The 16687-nt window shown below is 34.1% G+C and overlaps 1 protein-coding gene across 30 annotated transcripts in view; it reads left to right on the plus strand.

Annotated features, from left to right (window-relative positions):
• The window catches only part of SCAF8 (SR-related CTD associated factor 8), a 221466-nt gene that overhangs the window by 34736 nt on the left and 170043 nt on the right, over positions 1-16687 (plus strand). For all 30 annotated transcript variants that reach the window (XR_007412756.1, XR_007412760.1, XR_007412763.1 and 27 more), the window contains 5 exons: positions 2353-2397; positions 9624-9785; positions 10842-10995; positions 12464-12594; positions 15460-15636. Coding sequence is in view for 7 of the 30 variants with exons in the window: in XM_025422600.3 (XP_025278385.1) it covers positions 2353-2397; positions 9624-9785; positions 10842-10995; positions 12464-12594; positions 15460-15636 (669 nt within the window). In the remaining 23 variants the exon portion in view is untranslated. The remainder of the gene's footprint in view (positions 1-2352; positions 2398-9623; positions 9786-10841; positions 10996-12463; positions 12595-15459; positions 15637-16687) is intronic.

Here is a 16687-nt window from a genome sequence, read left to right on the forward strand (position 1 = left end):
ACCTTTTGTCCCCATGATCTATATTCATTTCATAATTGGAAGCCTGTGTCTACCCCCCTTCATCTATTTTGCCCCTCTTTCTGTCCCCCTTCTCTCTGAGCAGAATATTTTTTTATTAAAATAGTCTGTAAGGTATTGGCATCAACATTATTCCCACTTTTCAGATGCAGGAAGGGTCTAAGAAAAATTAAGTAATCTGCAGTAGTCAGAATAAATACAGCTAGATTTGAACCCAAGTTTCAGTCCATCTAAACATTATATACTGTACTATTTTGATTTATTGTTCCTGCTTTAAATTTTTTAATCTTGAAAATTCAAACATGTTCCAAAATATTATAATGAGCAACGCATAGTCTTCCCTTAGATTTATTTGCCAGTAAACATTTTGCTACATTTGGTCTATTTCTACACACACACATTTATTGGCTGAATCATTTGAGAGTTAGTTTCAGATTTCATTCATAATAGCACTTAATCCCTAAATACTTGAATTTGAATCTTCTTTCAAAGAATAGACATTTCCTAAGTTAGTTACTTAGGAAAGTATTGTACACTGATCACATGTAAGAAATTACAAAATATAGTAAGACCATATATTCATTTTTTTGTCCTGTCACTCAGCCTTACCCAGCCTTTTTGTTTTGTTTTTCATGTCATTGATATTTTTGAAGACCTCAGACCAATTGCTTTGCCAGTACTGTATTTTTTAAACTCCATGTAGTACATATGTAAATTGAGATTTGAGCTGCCTTTTAAAATCAGATTTAAATGATACTGTGTTTTATATTGAGGTAAGTCATTGTGTTTTTTTTTTTTTTTAATCAGTGTTTAGAGACATGGTTATTTTAATGGGTGCTTGTTGGCATTGTACACTGTCAGCAAAATTTCACAGATAATCTGTTGGGGAAGAAGGCCCATGTGAATTGATGAACTTTGAATTAAAGTTTAGTAGCAGTTTTACTCAGAATTACATGTAAAGTAGCTAGAAGCAAAAGGACTGTCAAGATGTTTTCTAGGAGAATTATTATTTAATAAAAATAACTTAGTGTAATTAATATTTTGTATGCTGAAGTGTTTTAGTACTTTTAAGTAGTTTTGAATTTTTTGTTAAAGTGACCTACACTGTTGAGTAAACTGTTCCTTTATAGTATGAAAATTTTAGCTAAGCTTTAACTTGTACATTTGGATTTGATGACTGTAAGTAATGACATTTTCCTTTATTTTGACTTTTGAATTTCATAAATGCAGTTCAGAGGAATGTTTGTGTGTGTCTCCTCTCCTTGTTTACCATCTTTAAACAAATACGGTAATCATGCAGTTACCATTGAGGTATTAAAATTTATTAAGCACAAATTTTAGATACCTTTTGCTTTAATTTATGATTTCTAATTTATTCCTTTTTAGGTTTATCCATAATGTTTCTAAAACTTACATATATTTTCTTATAATTAATAATAGTCCATTACTCATTTTTAATTTGTATGTTCACTTCTGCTGATTTTTGGCTGATCCATGAGAACTTTATACATCTCTGTATCTTATTATATATACTTGTTCCATTTTCCAGGAGAAGCAGAAGGAGATAATGAAGTTGAAAAACTCCCTTGCATACATTTATTAATGCTATTTGTTTAGTTATTTGATATTTCTAGTACTACTCTAATTTGATAATACCATAGGAAATCTTTTCCTTCCATGAAAGTAATAATACACATCTGCCACTATGCTTATTACATGCACTTTGCTGTCAACATAACAATTTGTGAAAGTATGGTTTTATAAGGACTATGATCAAATTCTTTTATGTCTCATAATACACTTTGGATATACAGTTGGCCCTTGAATACCCTGGGGGTTAAAGTGCTCATCCCCCCATGCAGTTAAGAATCTATGTATAACTTTGGACTCCCCAAAGCTTACTGATAGCCTACTGTTGACCAGAAACCCTACTAATAAGATAAATAGTTGTATTAACATTTATTTTGTATGTTGTATGTATTATATACTGTATTCTTACAGTTAAGTCAAATGTTAAGAAACATCATAAGAGAAAATATATTTATAGCACTGTACTGTTTATTGAAAAAAAAAAAAAGAATGTGTAAGTGGACCCATGCAGTTCAAACCTGTGTTCGAGGGTCAGTTGTACTGACCATGTATGTACTTCAAGAATCCTTTACTAGTTAAATATAGTTTAATTGCTTATAAAGGTGAGTGACATGTTTCTCAAAATTCATGATTCAAATTCATTGTTTTGATAGACCTTTGAAACAGTGTTATACCTATGTTTAACAGAAAAATTCGAATCTGTATTGAACAGGTTTTAAAACCATATCATGTTTTTTCTTTTAGTTCTATAAACATGTGGTACAGAGCGTTGAGAAATTCATTCAGAAAGTAAGTATATAAATATTTTCAAAATATACGTTAAATGTACTATAATTATAGAATAATGCCTTGTGCTCTGTTCTCTAAATACTAAAGTTTAAATTGTTTTGATGGACTGTTCAAAAATAATTCCATTTATTTTCTTTTCTGATTAAGAAATATGGGCACCTGGATCACTCAGTCAGTTAAGGGTCCGACTTGATCTCAGCTTAGGTCTTGATCTCAGGGTTGTAAGTTTAAGCCCAGAACATTGCGCTCCACCAGCGTCGAACCTACTTAAAAAAATAAATAAATAAAAAGATAGTGCTTTTTGGATAATTCTAAAAACAATAGTTCCATAATTCTAAAAATAATAGTTCTCATTCAGGTAGATGTTCTTGTTAACTTGTACTGCCATAGTGAGCATCTGTCACGTGAAAAAAATGGTGTATGTATGATTGATTTTAAATATAATTATAAATGTGTTGCTTTTAAAGCCTTTAAAGAAATTCTCGCTTGTCATTTCAAGCAGAATACCTAGGAACAGCTCTAGATAAGATGTGATTAAGACATTGCCTACCAGCTACTTCTCTTCTGCTGATTCATATTGTCTCATCCATTAGGATTTTATACATCTCAACATCTTATTTTATAGACCTGAAGTTCCATTTTCTAGAGTAAGCAAAGGGTGATGAAGTTGAAAAAAGCTGTCTCATACACATTTAGTAATACTCTTTTTTTTTTTTAAGATTTTATTTATTTATTCATGAGAGACACAGGGACAGAGAGAGGCAGAGACACAGACAGAGGGAGAAGCAGGCTCCATGCAGGGAGCCCGATGTGGAACTGGATCCTGGGTCTCCAGGATCACACCCTGGGCTGAAGACGGTGCTAAACTGCTGAGCCACCCAGGCTACCCTAGTAATACTTTTTATAAGCAGAGTCCAAGGTGACTAGATTATAGTTTTTTGCCCTCTTAGTGATCAGTGCCCTATTCATTCCGCAGTTTTTGACAGGAGTACATAGGGCTTAAAACTTATGAAATGATACTGTGTTTGTACTTTACTGTAATTGAATTTAGATTTGATATTCTGCCCATGTTCATGTGCCTAGACGTAACCAGAACAAGTAAGTTTGAGAATAAGTGGTATATGGCATTAAGGATGCAGCAAGGTTGCAGTGTTTCTTAAAAATAGTTGCCTAGGAGAAGGGTATATAAATCAAAGTGAGGTGACTATGTCATGTAGGTAACCTTGAGTAAATCATTTAACCTTTATATGATTCAACTTTTTTTTTTTTTTTTTAAAGATTTTATTTATTCATTCATGAGAGACAGAGAGAGAGGCAGAGACACAGGCAGAGACACAACACAGGCAGAGGGAGAAGCAGGCTCCACGCAGGGAGCCCGATGTGGGACTTGATCCATGGACTGCAGGATCGCGCCCTGGGCCGAAGGTGGCGCTAAACCGCTGAGCCATCCAGGAATCCCTCAATTTTTTTTCTAAAGTCTTGCTTTCTCAGTACTAGTAAAGCATATTTTGAGATGAATTGAGGCTGAGACACAAAGTAAAATTCAGTATGCTGTGTGTTTTAGGTAATCACAGTATAAAATAGAAATTATCTCAAAAAAATGATCTCTATTGTGAAATAACTGTAGAATCAGTCTGGAAAAGCGAGTCAGTATTGGAGGAGCTGAAGTAAAGAAAAGGGTAGAATGTCTTTATTGTAGGACATTGCAAGGTATAAAATTCCACATAGCAATAAGAAACCTGTTGAGAGGAAAAGCTTCATATAGTATATATGGTTTGGAGCTGTTCAAGTATAATGCCGTTGTAAAAAGTGCTCCAGTAGCCACAAAAGAATTCTTAGTAGAGAAACAGTATGACAAACTTAGACCAAACATAGTACAAACAACTTCATGCCCCAGCTGTGCAGTCTAAGGGTTAAAAGTCCCAGGGGTGCTATCTTCCATTTAGAATGTATAACCTTCAGAGGAAATTCTGGCACAATATTTGATCTTCCTCTTACGAGAAATGCTTCTCAGTAGTTTAGTGAAGTTTTGTATGCAGACTCATTTTTAAAGAGCTTCAGTTTTGCTCTCCACATTCTTCAGTCATTATACTGAGTTTCTGAGTTTTGCCTAGTTTTCAAGCAGCCTGAAAGATATTTGAAATGGCATCCAGAATAATTTTGCTATCTTTCATAGTTAAGAGGTTGGTTCATCAGCCATTCTGTTATGTCATAGTGAGGTATACAGTCTCTTTGACTCTTCCATCACAGCCCATACAGCTTACTTCTGTATCTTGAAATCTGCCTTAGAGGGATTACTGGCTGGCTCAGAGAGTATGAGACTTAGAACACCAAAGAAGAATGATATTGCCAGTCAATGTCTGGGCAGAAATGTATATGATTTACCCCTGCCCCTACTTAAAGGAGAAATTTGGCAGTGGGTTAGTGTAATGGTAAATTGAGTTGTGTGTGTACAATTTTAAACTATTTTGTGATAATTGTATATTCGTGCATCATTAAATCAATAATAGATTATAGTGATACTTGTAATAGATTAAAGAGAGATCCCACATATTTTTCACCCAGTTTCCCCCAATAGTAATGTTTTGATAACATAAATATTACAACCAGGATATTCATATAGTCCACCAAGCTTACTCAGATTTTACCAGTTTTACATGCACTCATTTGTGTATGCGTATATTTAGTTCTGTGCAATTTAGTCACATGTATTGGTTCATAAAACCACCACTGAAGATCCAAAGTAATTCCATCACCCCAAGGATCCATCGTGTTCCTTTTCCTTTTTATAGAGCCAGACTTTACTCTCCTCCTCCCACCACTCTAACTCTCGCCCCTAACTCCTCCTGAGGGGCATTAATGTGTTCTCTATCTGTAATTTTGTCATTTCAAGAGTATTATGTACATGTAGCTTTTTGAAATTGGCTTGTTTTGCTCAGTATAATTTTATTTAGATCCATCTAAATTGTGCATGTGTCTAATAGCTTCTTCAATTTTGAGTAACATTCCATAGTATGGATATACCACAGTTTATCTAACCATTCACCCACTGAAAGTCATCTGAATCCTTTCCATTTTGGGGGAGCTGTTAATAAAGCTGCTAGAACATTTGTGGATTTTTGTGTGAATTAAAGTTTTCATTTCTCTAGGAAAGTTAGTGCGTGTTTTGTTTTATAAGAAACTGCCACTGTTTTCTAGAATGGCTGTGCCATTTTACATTCCCATCAACAATGTATAACTAATCCAATTTCCACATTCTTGCCATCATTTGGTTTACCACTATTTTTGGTTTTAGCCATTCTGATAGATGTATAGCAGTATCTCATTGTGGTTTAATTTGCATTCACCTAATGGCTGATGTTGATTTTCACAGGCTTATTTGGCATTTTCTGTGAAATATCTCTTCATGTTTTCACCCATTTTCTAATTGCATGGTTTTCTACTGTCAGGTGTTCAGAGTTCTGAATAAAATTCTAGATGTAAGTCCTTTATCAGTTATATGGTTTGTAAATATTTTTTTCTTAGTTGGTAGCTTGTTTTTTGATTCTCTTAACACAAGGTCCAAGGTCTTTTGTAGAACAAAGTTTTTTTTTTTTTTTAGTTTTGATAAGGTTCCAGATTAATATAACTTCTTAATACCTCTTTCCTGTTCTTATTGGAACTTAAAATGGGGCAGAGAGGAGACAGATAAAACATAAGTAAAAATGTTGCAGTAGTAGTCATAGTAGGGAACCAGAAGCCCACTCCACCTGTTTTGTTTTCTGTGCCATAGCCATTGCCGCCCTTGCCTAGATGCTTGGTTTCTGCTGTGGAGCCTAATTTATAAAACCATTGAATTGGAGTGTTGTTTATAGTAGGAAATACTGTTTTAACAAATTTACGAAAAAGTCCATTTGTCATGCACATTATATATGGTCAAATGAGAGATCTAAGAAAAATGTGAAGTATTATTTAATGATGTTGACTTGTAATTTTGGGTGTTTTCCAGCTCCAGAACACCACATATTAACTTGTCTTTACTTTTCCTGTATTTCTGTGAAGTGGAATTGTTGGGTTATGCATTTCTCCAACTTGGCTAGATAATACCAAATTAATTAAATTCACAATGGTTGCAATTCATACTCCCACTCTCATTCATTGTGTGAGTTTGTGTTGCTCCCATCTTTACCCACACTTAGTATTGTTAAACTTAAATACATCTAATGAGTCTTACAGGTTATTTTTAAAAGATACATCCTTATATCACCTTTACCTAAGGGATTAAATTCTAATCAGCATTAAATCTTGTTTGTCAGAATGTTTTTTAGATTCTTAAGAACTCATCAAATTGAATGAATTTCTGTAGTCAAAGAGCAAAATGTCCTTTTATCAAACCAAAAAATTTTAGATAATTATTAGTTATAAACTATTACCACTTTTCCTCAGATTCAGTATATCACATCTAGGTTAATCTGAAATATTTTACTAAGATGTATATTAAACTTGGATTTGTTTAGATTTGTTTCATCAGGAACTTGGATAATACTTTTCTTTCTTCTTATCATCTCCCTTCTATAGTTTTGCAGTGATACTTTATGTCCATGAAGAACAAAACCCTTGTCCATCTCTTGCTTCTTTGCTTGGGTGACTGCAGCCCTCTAAGTGTAAAGAGGAAAGGAATTAGTGATCCCTGTTATTCCTTCCAGCTTCGGTGTCATGGAAATCAAATTGCTATTGTGAAATTTCTGAGATTCCACACTTTTGGGAAAACTTGAATTATCAGAAGTCTCAAAAATGACACAAAAGTAATGTGTTTGCCATCTAAAAGAAAATAACCACTTATTCTTGCTACTATTGTATCTGTAATTTAAGTTCTATAGTTAAATAGTATTTCCTTAGATAACATATAGATTGGTTCAGAGTTAGCAGTGAAGATCTTATAGGCTTATTGAAGAGTATCATATATCTTTAGTTCTTGTTGAACCTTCCTTCCCAGTCTGTATCCCTTTTATTTCCTTTTCTTGTCTTGTTGCATTAATTAGAACTTGTAGGATGATGCTGAAAAGCAGTGGTGAGAGGGGGCATCCATTCCTTGTGTCATCCATACTTGGTCTTATTGGGAAAACTTTTCAGTTTGTCAGTAAGTGTGATGTTAGTTTGTAGGGTTTTTTTTGTTGTTGTTTTCTTAAATAGAGCCTGTTACTTCTGGACCATGGACTTAACACATGCTTCTCAGTTTTTCTTAATCCTTATTAAGTCAGGACAGGATGGCTATGATAGGCTGGAATTGGGTATTGTCCTTACCCCAGGTCAGGATAGTGCACTCACTATTCTTCTGTGTTGTGACTTTGTAATCTGAGTTTTTGTTATAAGTCATCAAAAAGATGTATTTTTTAAAAGATTTAGTACAGTCATTACTTAGATTCAGTATTAATTTTTTTAAAAGATTTATTTATTAGAGAGAGAAAGGAGGAGCATGAGTGGGAGGAGGCACAGAGGGAAGGAAAGAGAGACTCTCAAGCAGAATCCTCACTGGGTGCAGAGCCCAACTCAGGGTTTGATGTCAGGACCCAGAGATCACAATCTGAGCTGAAATCAAGAGACACTTAATGACTGTGCCATCCAGGCACCCCTCAGTATTAATTTCTAAAGCTCTTAAAAGCAACTTATAAATTCTATTGAATCTTACTCTCATGATAATCATTTATATGAAATAAGGTATGTGAGATTATTTTGTCTCTAGCGAAAATAAGATGTCAATGAATCCGGTTAATAAATAATTATTCATCACTTCTCTATGTGGCATTAGGGAATAGATACATTTTAGCAAAATGTGTGTCCTGCTTTTCATTAAATTTTAAGTTTTCTTTATTGAGATACATTATTTGCTCAGCTAGGTTGGTATTTCTTTGGATGTATGGTAGTCAAAGGGATATAGCCTTGGGCAGATATAAGAACTGAAGGATGAGTATGTGAGATGTTTTGGCAACAGGAGGGAAAGTATTTCAGGCTTTCAAAAACCATAATTTTCAACAGAGCAGATATTTTTAACCTTTAAGTAGGCTAAACTTAAAACTTCAGTATCCAAATACCAACATCATTGCCCTCCTATGAAATATTTCAAGTCCTTAACAGAATGTTGCAGTAAACACTTGTGAATTGATGCTAAAGGTCTCTTCATTTTCTTAACTAAATATGACTCTAAGGATAAGGTTCTTAAAAAGTATTTGAAGGAACAGATGAAGCATCATAGTTGAAGCATTATCTTAACTTTTTGCATAATGAAATCACTCATTGTCTCTGCTGAGAATGCCATTAGAAACATGTATGTGTATGTTAGGGTTGGATTAAGGATCCTTTTCTCACTGGTACTGGGGTTTCCAAGGATTTTTCAAAAATATAATTGTGCTTTAGTGCCATATGTGATTTCCAGGAAATTACCTTGGGTGAGATATTTACCTAATTATACCCAAAAATTAAATCTGCTTTTTGTAGCCCTAATTCCATGTGAATTAACATAAGCTTGGGAAGCAGGTTTTCTTATGCTTCTGTATATGGTGACAAAGCAGGAACAGTAACCTTGATATTAAAAGGATTCTTCATCGTGCTCACCTAACCAGATAGGCTAGAAAAGCTAGTGGCAAGAAAGTAGACATATAGCCCATATAGCCCTCAATTTGGGTGGTGGATGAGAAGGCTGAGAAACATTGTCAGTGAAGTAGGTAAAAAATGTTTCCATAGGACAGACTCCTGGAATAGTAATGTCTTACCTTTCTTATAGGTGTGGTATTTGAGAAAACTTTGATACTTTGGGCGTGGTGGATTTACAATGTTACAGTGTTCCTTCATTAGTACAGAAACACTTTTGTTATGAATTTCAGATGAAGTCTAATGCATGTTGGTAATGCTTTTTCTAGAGCTCGTTCCTGAATTTGCTACTTCCTTCCATGTGGCTTTTCAAAATCATTAAACTTTTTTTTGTTATAACAGTAGCTTATTTATCCTTTTGGTTTTTGTCATTCAAGCCAGTAATGCAATACTGTTTTGGAACTTAGGTGACTGGCAGTTGAACTGGGTGAATGGAGTAGCCAAAGTAGATTAAAATGCCATTCCAGAGACAGACTATGTAGAATAGTCAATGTCTGAATATTCATTATGTCTACATAAGCATTGTTTTTGTATTTGTATAGGATTTATAATGAAATTGACCTTTTCTTTCCTTCCCTTCCTATTCCTTTTTCTGTTAGTGTAAACCAGAATACAAGGTACCTGGACTTTATGTTATTGACTCCATTGTACGACAATCTCGACATCAGTTTGGTCAAGAAAAGGATGTGTTTGCACCCAGATTTAGTAATAACATCATTAGCACTTTCCAGAATTTATATCGTTGCCCTGGGGATGACAAGGTATGCTGCTTTTATTTTTATTTTTATTTTTTTAAGTCGATAATGTTACCCTTTGGTCTTAATGAGACAAGATTATCTTAATTATGATTTTATGTTACCCTTTACTCCTTGTAATTCCGAATTTGGATATTTAGTTATTAGACTGTCCACATTCTGAGATTATTAGAATCCTCTTAAACAAGTGGAGAGATGTAGTTGACTTGGCTACTTTTTAATTTATTGAAGCAATTGGTGCTATAGTAAGCTTTGGAATAACACTAAAAGCTTATTTATTCTCACACACAACTAATTTGCTGTTTTGATTATTTGACCTGAACTGATATTTACCTATTTAGTGTCTATGAAAATGGATTTGCTAAACAGTTAATAAAAAATAACCAGATTTTTAAAATTCTTTTGTTGTGGTAGAGTTTTATTAGTGCTGGAAACCACACTACTAAGTCTGCTAGATCTGAATGAATAAATATTCTGTACTACATAAAAAGAAGGCTTTGGATCCTGAAAGAGAATAAAAAAGGATTCTTTATGTGTGCTCAAAGGTATTAGAAGTTTACATATTTTGGATGTCATTTGGAGATTTAGTTTACTCTTCTGATAGGGTTGATTGCAATATTAAATGTTTTAAAAGTTACTTAAGGTAAGGACTTGTCTTGAAGTTTGTTATTTGCTTAAAACCTAAAGTTAAAATCACCTGTAAATACAGCTTTGGTGCTAAGATGAATCCTGATCACCTCAGCAGCCTTAATACAGTCTCCAGGCAACCATAACCATCGATCTCATTAGGCTTTCACATAGAAGCTTGAAACCTAGTTGCTATTCCTATCTTCTGCTAACTGTAGCTTTCATTTACCTTGTACATGTATCAAAACGAACATTTTTTTCAAATATGTTAAGATTAGCAAATCAGAATTCCAGAAACATGATTTCAGGGGTGGAAAGTACTATAGAAATATTTTAATCCATCGTTCCCATTCACTATTTGAATAGTCTCTGTGAAATAACTGCTAAATTTTTAAAGCAAAAAAATCAAAATGTCATTTTTCTTTTTTCCTCTAGAGTAAAATAGTGAGAGTACTAAATCTATGGCAGAAGAATAATGTGTTTAAGAGTGAGATTATTCAGCCTCTTTTGGATATGGCAGCAGGGATACCTCCCCCAGTTGTTACACCTGTTTTGGCCAGTACTACTGCAGCTATGAGCAATACCCCAGGTATGTTACTTTGATAGAGATTTGTTTTTTAAATATTCTACTTAAGTCTTTCAGGTGATTATTCATATATAAAGTAATAGTTTGACAGTGCGGGAGAATTATCGAGCATTAGGTAATTGAAAGGAAATGTAATTTGAAGGAACAATAAATTCAATTTATATTTGTGTGGAATGCTTTCCTAAAAACTGAAAAGCTGAAGTTTTAAATCCCTAGAAACCTAAATATAATGAACTTAGGGAAACTGATACGTCACATAGGTTTTTTCCTGATTTAGGCTGTCTATAAACTTGCATGTAAAACAACTCTTTTTTTTTTTTTTTTTTAAGATTTTATTTATTTATTCATGAGAGACACACAGAGAGAGAGAGAGGGAGAGGCAGAGGGAGAAGCAGGCACCATGCAGGGAGCCCGATGTGGGACTCGAACCTAGGACTCCAGATCACGCCCTGGGCCAAAGGCAGGCACTCAACTGCTGAGCCACCCAGGCGTCCCTCATGTAAAGCAACTCGTAGTATGGTAGGGGAGCAATATTTATAAGGAACCCTGAAAAAATTATTTAATGGAACCAAGAATGCTTCAGTAATATTTCAAAATCTTGTTTTTTAAAGAATATTTAAATGACATTTTAACCTATTATCATAGTTCAGGAATCAACATCTGATATATATTTAGTTTTTGTTGTGTGTATCTGTGTCAATACACATATATATCCCTCTTAAACAAAAATAGTTTTTTTGTTTTTTTGTTTTTTTTTTTAAGATTTTCTCTTTTTAAAGATTTTATTTATTCATGAGAGACACAGAGAGAGAAAGAGGCAGAGTCATAGGCAGAGGGAGAAGCAGGCTCCATGCAGGGAGCCCGATGTGGGACTCGATCCCGGGACTCCAGGATCAAGCCCTGGGCTGAAGGCAGCGCTAAACTGCTGAGCCACCCAGGGATTCCCCAAAACAAAAATAGTTTTATATTATACCTACTCTTTTGTAATTTTTTTATTATATTTTTAATATTTCTTCATATCATTGAATTTTCTTCTGTAGTAAGATTTTTTTTTTTTAAGACTTTATTAGAGAGAGAGTACAAGCAGGGTCAGCAGCAGAGGGAGATGGAGAAGCAGGGTTCCTGCTAAGCAGGGATCCTGATTTGGGGCTTGATCCCAGGACTCTGAGATCATGACCTGAGATGATGGCAGACACTGAATAGACTTAGCTACCCAGGCGCCCCTGTAGTAAGATTTTTAGTGACTTCTAAGCATTGTAGGCTCCTTTAAAATAGCAGCTGAGTTAATGAGAACAAGTATAGACAGATCCTTCGGTTATTTTTTTTCAACTTACATATTCTGTAATTAATAAAATATAAACATTTATTTAAGTTTGTATATATTTTTAAAAAGTGACATAGCAAATCTATCTTTCCAAGTCTTATTTTACTTAAATATTTGTTTGGGTGGGTGTGATGTCTTTTTTAAAAGGAACTCCTGTTACACCTGTTACTCCAGCCAATGTGGTCCAGGGTTTACCGGATCCATGGGTATCTCAGATAACAAACACAGATACACTTGCAGCAGTAGCTCAAATCCTACAAAGTCCTCAAGGCCAACAGGTGAGCATTTATTTTGTTAAATAATAATGATTTAGAACTCATTATTTTCTTGATGTTTTATTTCATAATGTACCACCTAAAGAGTATGTGTTATTTCTGTAAAAATGAGATCACACTATAAGTAGTATTCTGTTACTTGCTTTTAATTTAGTAAGGCATCATTTTATGCACTGTTTTGTAAAAACTTCATTTTATGCCAAAATACTGACTTAGCACATAGTTTGTGCCAGACATTATTAGATGCTATTGTTATTCCAGTAACAAGACAGGTAATTCTCTCTTAGGAAAGATGTCTTTCTGTGTTGAGACAAATAATAAAAAAGTCTATAACTTTATTTAGGTAGTGATACGTGACTTAAAACGGTAAATTTTTAGAATGATTGGATTTGGGAGGAGGGGTCAGAATTAGAGAGGGTAGCCAAAAGAAGGTATTTTTGAGGAAGTGTCATTTGAAATGAGACTTGAAGTGGAACTAGTTGTGGAAGAGTTTGAAGATAGGCCATTCTTCACATTTCCTTTTTTTAACCTGTCCTTTAAAAACCAAATTAATTGTGATCTGTGCAATAAGAACACCCAGACTCTTCTTCCAAATAATCATGAGGTTTCATGATTAAGTTTTTGTTTAAATATCACCTCAGTGAGGCCTTCAAAAAACTATTTAAAACTGTACATTCTTTCATCCCCTGTACTCCCTATATCACCTTTCTTTCTATTACATTATGTAATTTTTTTCTCTGTCTCTTCGCACCAGAATGTGTGCTCTACAAGGATAAGAATTTTTTTCGTCTATTTTGTTCACTTCTGTGTCTCCAGTGTTAGGTTGTAGCAGATGTTTGCTACATTTTGTAGAATGAGTGAATAGTGTACAGAGTTGTAACAGTGTTGGGTATACAAATATTTTTTAGAGTTGAGATGTCTGGGGGATCAGATTGGCCTGTGCGTGTAAGTTAATGATGACAAAGTTAACATGGTAGACCTAAGTGGACTTGGGTTTCGGAAGACAGAAATGGTAGGCTGAAAAACAAACGGTTCATATGCTAAGCAGTGGGGAATTGCCAGAGATTTTTATGTTGAAGTGACTGATATGAACAGTACTTTAGTGGATGGGAGAGGAGGGACACCTAGAGATAGGAAGTATCTTTGTTTTGATAACAATGATAAAAGAAGGGAAGTAATGAATATGTGATAAATAGTAGGGTTGCAGACTCTCTAAAATGACCATCTCAAAAATAAAAGGGACCATTTTAGAGTCTTAAACATGGAAAAACCAATTCAGTTATAGTTCTAGATTTGATCCAGCTTCTCCATTTTGGGGGCAGTTGGGAAACTGAATTGGATACTAGATAAAATTATCAAATTATTAATTTCATTTTGTGATAATATTTTAAAAATCATAAAGCACATGGTCTCATTTAAAAGAAACTTATTAAAATAAATACTTTTGGCAAGAAAAGTGATTTTTCCAGAACAGATAGTAAAAGAGAGTTAAGAACACATAGTAATTGATAGAATGATAAGTCAGAGTAGAAGGAAAAGTAGGATGCTGCAGTGGTTTGAAACTGACTGAAACAGTAACAGTGCTATCTGGAAAAATGGGGATGTCAAAAGCAGCAGTTAAAGTGTGTAGAGGAGAAAATACAGTATTAACTCTTTACCCCCTTTTTTCCTCCCTCTCTTCTTCTCCCTCCTTTTTTTTTCTCCTTTCCCTCCTCCCACTCCCTCTCTCCCTATCTGTTCTGGAACCTCCTCAGTGTAGTAACTAAGCTATTAGATATTTTGGTATTACTTTCTTTGCTATCACATTAGTAGTTTGTAGCCATTGTTTATTTGGTTGCCAAATGACTCTAGTTTGTTTCTTAATGTAGCTATTTTAGATAGGCATGAAATTACTTTCTTCTTGGATGGCTTTTGTACCTTCTCTCACTATAAGTTGATCTTTATTTAAAACAGTTCACATGTCTTGTTTCTATTCTAAATTGATAATTTTCAGATTTATACTCAGGTTTAGGTCTTGATTTAGGAAAGTATTAATTATTTCTAAGATGTACATAGGGTTTACTTAACTATGAAATATCTTCAGGATCTTAGTGTTTGTTGTTTCTGCTTTTTTGAGGATAGATGAATAGAGGGAACAGGGATTTATTTCAACTCCTTTTGGCACTATTCACCTTTAATTTCCTTAGTTTCAGACTGCTCCAAGAGACCCAATTTCATACTTGTTTTTCTGCTTTCAGGAATTGTGTTGTCCAATGGTAAATCTGAAAGATAGCAAAAGCAGTTGTTGTCAGTGCTTGTTCTTTTACAGAGATTAAGGAGTTAATTGAGGAAGGAATGAAAAGCTTAGTGAAGGGGCACCTGAGTGGCTCAGTCAGTTGAGCCTCCAACTCTTGATTTTGGCCCAGGGTCATGGGATCAAACCCCATGTAGAGCCCTGCTTTGGGAGCTCTGCTTCAGGTTCCCTGCTTTGGGTTCCATGCTCAGCATGCAGTCTTTTTGGGGCTCTGAGAGGGGGCTCTAAATAAAAGAGCTATATGTGATGAGTTCTTTATCTGTCATGGTATGACCACACACACCCGGACTCTAAATAAAAGAGCTATATGTGATGAGTTCTTTATCTGTCATGGTATGACCACTTTATTTGGCTTAAGTTCCCTGGCTTTCTAGAAGCAAGACAAACTTATTAAGGATTATTGTATATGGGACACACAAAAAATATTTTATTAAAAAATTAACTTGTTTTGAGTTAGTATCTATTTTTTCTTCATCTCCAAAGACTGTACAACAATGAATGTTATTGAAAAGATGGGCATTCTTACAGATAAATTCTGCATCTGTTTGTAATAATTTTCCTTTTTTCTCTTCTAGCTTCAGCAGTTGATACAGACTTTACAACTACAACAGCAAAAGCCTCAGCCTTCTATTCTTCAGGCCCTGGATGCTGGTCTTGTTGTGCAGTTGCAGGCTCTCACAGCACAGCTTACTGCTGCAGCTGCAGCGGCCAACACCCTGAACCCCTTAGAACAGGGAGTGGCTTTCAACAAGGTAGACATTAAGTTATCAGATCAGTTCTGTATGAAGTATTAAACTCTGTATGCTATCATATGGATTCTAATTCTGTAAATAGCATTTTATTATAGAACCATTCTAGTATACGCTGTACTGTATAATTCATTATGAATTTTACGAAAGATTTACAGATTTCTGACGGATATGGTAACATTGAGGCAAATGATAATTTTCTGAATTTTCTAATTTCTTTTATGTATGTTACAAATATACTAATTTTGATGTTCTATATTCTAAAATTTTAACCTGCTAAAATTATAATTGTTGAAAATGTGAAAATTCACAGGAAAACTTCTCTACACTGTAATATTATAAATTGAGGCCTATCTATAAAGGATAGTGGTTTTAAAGTTGAAATTTTTTTCATGTATAATTTATTGTATAATAGCCTCAATATTCTTGTTAATTATAAGACTATTAAAATACTTGGAAGTATTATCCATATTTTTGTTTCTGCTACTTTATTTTTAGGAAAATACTGATTTATTATGTTATTACTTAGACTTTTTTAGCTGTCAGCCTAATTTAGTCTGAAAATTTAATAGTTACACCACATAGGGGGCACCTGGGTGACTCAGTTAAGCATCAAACTCTTCATCTCAGCTTAGGTCTTGATCTCAGGGTCATGAGTTCAAGCCCCGCATTGGGCTCCATGCTGGGCATGGAGCCTACTTAAAAAGCTAAACCGCATAAGAAAAAACTTCAAATTGATCATTTAGAAGACAGTAGAGCATCCTAAGAAGAGAAATATACTAGGAATAGATCTGTTGATTATAGTCCTAGGTGTTTTTAATCAAGCTTTATTACTATTGGCAAGGCACTTAATTATTTTAATCCAGTCTTCTCTTCTACGATCATTAATATTTAATCTGTGTTGTGATTTGTTATATAAGACAGTGTATGTCAAAGTACTTTAAAAATAAAGATTCATTCAAATTAAATGCTTTATTATAGCACAACAAAATTATATAAAACATTTATGTATTATGTGATAGAGGTAAATTAATGGGATGTCACTGACATTCAG

The sequence above is a fragment of the Canis lupus genome, chromosome 1 (assembly GCF_003254725.2).
Source record: "Canis lupus dingo isolate Sandy chromosome 1, ASM325472v2, whole genome shotgun sequence".
NCBI classification, from domain to species: Eukaryota; Metazoa; Chordata; class Mammalia; order Carnivora; family Canidae; genus Canis; species Canis lupus.